Source organism: Etheostoma cragini, unplaced genomic scaffold, assembly GCF_013103735.1.
Source record: "Etheostoma cragini isolate CJK2018 unplaced genomic scaffold, CSU_Ecrag_1.0 ScbMSFa_1368, whole genome shotgun sequence".
In the NCBI taxonomy this organism is placed as follows: domain Eukaryota; kingdom Metazoa; phylum Chordata; class Actinopteri; order Perciformes; family Percidae; genus Etheostoma; species Etheostoma cragini.
In genome coordinates this window covers 1-4,122 of record NW_023265416.1, presented here as the reverse complement: position 1 = coordinate 4,122, position 4,122 = coordinate 1, and the positions used below count along the sequence as shown (strand labels likewise).

General features: G+C 48.2%; 1 protein-coding gene across 1 annotated transcript; it reads right to left on the bottom strand.

The window, feature by feature from the left end:
- Positions 1-6: 6 nt before the first annotated feature.
- On the bottom strand, positions 7-3,827 carry LOC117939882 (ESF1 homolog; the record flags this gene model as incomplete). Its single annotated transcript, XM_034865297.1, has 4 exons — positions 3,405-3,827; positions 2,057-2,388; positions 1,385-1,498; positions 7-57 (listed from the first exon to the last, which is right to left on the bottom strand). Coding segments are annotated over exons 1-4 (894 nt in total), but the record flags the coding sequence as incomplete, so codon positions are not given.
- Between the last annotated feature and the right edge of the window lie 295 nt (positions 3,828-4,122).

The window sequence follows — 4,122 nt, the reverse complement described above, 5'->3', positions numbered from 1 at the left end:
CGGCCCATTGGTCTGCTCCGCCTTCAGCCTCTCCTTCCCAAACTCCGACGGGTAGATCTGAGACAACACCCAGCATGCACTGCTCATTATCTCTCTTACAGACCACTGTCACTGCCCAATGTGAGGAGAGCGCCGATGTTCAGTCGGAGAGTTAGCGCTGCCTGTTTGTATTCTGAGAAGACATGTACACGTTCTCCTAAAGTAACAACAGAGTCGAGTGCAGAGGTTAGTCGAGCACGCTCAGATTTAAACAGTTTACGGCATCACTGTCATACTGAAATTTGAGAAATCCATGAAATAATAAACTTTATCATTACAAACATAAAACAGAAGTTGGGAATCATTTCAGAAACGTTGTAGCTATCTATGGTTGCTTGGCTGCTAACGTTAGCTCAAAACACCATTCAACTGACAGCCTTTGTTGTGTTTGATGCTAGCTTGTAGCTAAGCTAGCAGTCATTTCAGAAACACTGTAGCTATCTGAGGTTGCTTGACAGCCTTCGTTGTGTTGATGCTAAACTGTAGCTAACCTGTAGCTAAGCTAACAGTCATTTCAGAAACACTGTAGCTATCTTTAGTTGTTCGGTTGCTAACGTTAGCTCAAAACACCATTCAACTGACAGCCTTTGTTGTGTTTGATCCTAACCTGTAGCTAAGCTAGCAGTCATTTCAGAAACGTTGTAGCTATCTATGATTGTTTGATTGCTAACGTTAGCTCAAAACCCCATTCAACTGACAGCCTTTGTTGTGTTTGATGCTAGCTTGTAGCTAACCTGTAGCTAAACTACCAGTCATTTCAGAAACACTGTAGCTATCTATGGTGGTTTGGTTGCTAATATTAGCTGAAAACACCATTCAATTGACAGCCTTTGTTGTGTTTGATGCTAACGTGTAGCTAACTTCTTTATTATTTCAGGGATTTCACACACTTCAGTACGATAGTTATGTTGTAAACTGGTTAAATCTGAGCATGTGCAACTCAAATCTGCCCTCGCCTCACATCAGGCAGCAACAACGAGCATTACTTTAGGAGAACGTGTATCAGACTACAAACAGGCGGCGCTAACTCCCCGACTGGAGACCGGATTACAGGGACCTCTGCAGACATAGCTGCAGTTTTGACATTTCTCAGTTAGCAGTCAGCAGTTAGCAGTCAGTAGTTAGCAGTCAGCAGTTAGCAGTCAGCAGTCAGCAGTCAGCAGTTAGCAGTCAGCAGTTAGCAGTCAGCAGTTAGCAGTCAGCAGTCAGCAGTCAGCAGTCAGCAGTTAGCAGTTAGCAGTTAGCAGTCAGCAGTTAGCAGTCAGCAGTTAGCAGTCAGCAGTTAGCATTTCCATGATCATCAGAGTGTGGACGGCGAAGCCTTTGAGTTTTGTATCTGCGTTACCTTCACAGACAGCACAGCTCCGCCTTTAGGTACGAAGGAGTTGAACAGGGCCAGCAGGTCTTTGGCTTTCATCCGGTCCCAGTCCATGTTGCAGACGGCCAGTCGGGTAGAAACCTGACAGAGAGGTTCAGAAGACACGGTTAAAGGACCTCCTCACATCAGACGTGGTCATCACTCGACTCTCTTAACTGAAACCCGCTTGATTAAGGATTTTTAAGGCCGATAGCAATACGAATAATTGGTTATTTAAAAATCTGATGTTTTTTTATTATTATTCCAGAAACTCGTACTAAAACATACCCAGATTTCTTTAACATTAGTTATTTGTACTAATTTATGAGTTCTCACTAAAATAATATAATACATTTGTTTTATCGTCTGATCAAAATCTGCAAGGTGCCGGATTTGGCCCGGGGCCCTGAGATGGACCCGGGGGTCCTGAGTTATGCCCGGGGCCCTGAGATGGACCCGGGGGTCCTGAGATGGACCCGGAGACCCTGAGTTTGACCCGGGGTCCTGAGTTTGACCCGGGGTCCTGAGATGGACCCATGTGTTTTAAAGCGTGCATAACTTGTTTCCGGTCAGGAGAGTCGACAGCCCCCAACCCCTCCTCACCTGGTCGCTGCACAGAGCGTCTTTGGCCCCCTCCGCCCCCCCCAGACCCCTCCTCACCTGGTCGCTGCGCGGAGCGTCTTTGGCCAGCTCCCCCCAGTCGTGTTCGATCTCCTCTTCCTCCTTCCTCAGGATGGCGTCCACGTCCTCGTCCTCGTCTTCATCCGAGCTCGTCTCCACGTTTCCCTTCCCTCGGGCCAGGTCTGGCTCGCTGTCGCTGTCCTCCTCCGAATCCAGACCGGACTCCTCCGCACCGGATCCGCTCGCCATGTCGCTCTCGTCTTCTGCATCTTCATCATCATCACCATCTTCATCATCATCATCTTCATCCTCCCCACTGTCTCCCAGGTCAACATCGTCTCCCTCAGCAGTTTGCTGCTCCTCGTCATCTCCTGAGCACAAAAATAAAACATGCTGCAGTCAGAGGCGTCTCACACACACACACACACACACACACACACACACACACACACGTCTGGCCTACGTAACAGGCTATCTCATGCATTCTAGAAATAGAAGCAAGTGCGTTGGAAGGGTTTCCAGATGTTGACGTCATGTTGACAACAACAAACAAAATGAATGATATTTTGATGTTTGAACGTCTATGTTTTGACATGAATGATCAGATATAAATGTAATTTCAACAAAGTAAATCGTTTTTAGAGCCGGCCGATATTAGGCATTTCCCGAATATGGGGATCTCTGAGGAGCTATGACTGAAGATGGAGGAAGGATCTCTGAGGAGCTATGACTGAGGATGGAGGAAGGATCTCTGAGGAGCTATGACTGAGGATGGAGGAAGGATCTCTGAGGAGCTATGAGAGAGGATGGATCTCTGAGGAGCTATGAGCGAGGATGGGGGAGGGATCTCTGAGGAGCTATGACTGAGGATGGAGGAAGGATCTCTGAGGAGCTATGAGAGAGGATGGAGGAGGGATCTCTGAGGAGCTATGAGCGAGGATGGAGGGGGGATCTGAGGAGCTATGAGTGAGGGTGGAGGAGGGATCTCTGAGGAGCTATGACTGAGGATGGAGGAGGGATCTCTGAGGAGCTATGAGAGAGGATCTCTGAGGGATCTCTGAGGAGCTATGAGTGAGGATGGAGGAAGGATCTCTGGGGAGCTATGAGCGAGGATGGAGGAGGGATCTCTGAGGAGCTATGAAAGAGGATGGAGGAGGGCTCTCTGAGGAGCTATGAAAGAAAATGGAGGACGGATCTCTGCGGAACTATTAGAGAGGATGAAGGATCTCTAAGGAGCTATGAGAGAGGATACAGAGAGCAGCTTTCCTGACGTCTCATCCCTCTAAAACTAATTCTCCTAACACCTCTCTCCTCGCGTCTCTCCTGTGCTTCCTAGGTGGAACAGTCTAATAAGCATTATAACGAAGTGGGACGTGGCCCTACTCACCCTTCACAACTCCTTCCAGCTGCTCTCCTTTCCCGTCTTCTCTCAGCACTGCGTTCCCTTTCTTCCCCTCTTCCTCCGCCTTCACCAGCTTCTCCTTCACTCTTTTCTTCTTCTTGCCCTCCGCCGCCTGCTTCCTCTTTGAGTCCCCCTCGTCTTCCTCGTCCTCGGAGTCCGAGAGCTTGTAGAAGCGCTTCAGGTCCTCGGTGGAGGTCTGGTTGATGGGTCGGCCTCGCTTGTCCACCGTGTACTTCTCCTTGAAGCGCTTGTCGTGGAACATGGACTGGAACCGCTTGTCGATCTGGATCTTGCGGTCCCTCTCGGGCATCTCCCAGAACCGGGGGTCCTTCTGCACCCGGAGGAAGCGCTCGTCGCCGTCCGGCTTCTTCTTGGACGACATGGCGGCAAACGTAACGTAACGCCTGAAAAACAGGACATATCGTTGGGTAACCTTGACAACAAGCACCAAGATAGGAGTGTTTTATAAAATCTGATGTTTTATTTTTAAGTTAACGAGACAACAACATAACGGCAGAGACGATTAGATCTTTAAATTAAAGATTCAAGACTTCTTTATTGTCATACCACAACAAATTATTATTTATATGAATTAAAGTGTGTGTTACAGTGTGTATGTGTGTGCATTTGTGTGTGTCTCTGAGTGTGTTACAGTGTTTGTGTGTGTGTATGTGTGTGTGTGTGTGTGTGTGTGTGTGTGTCT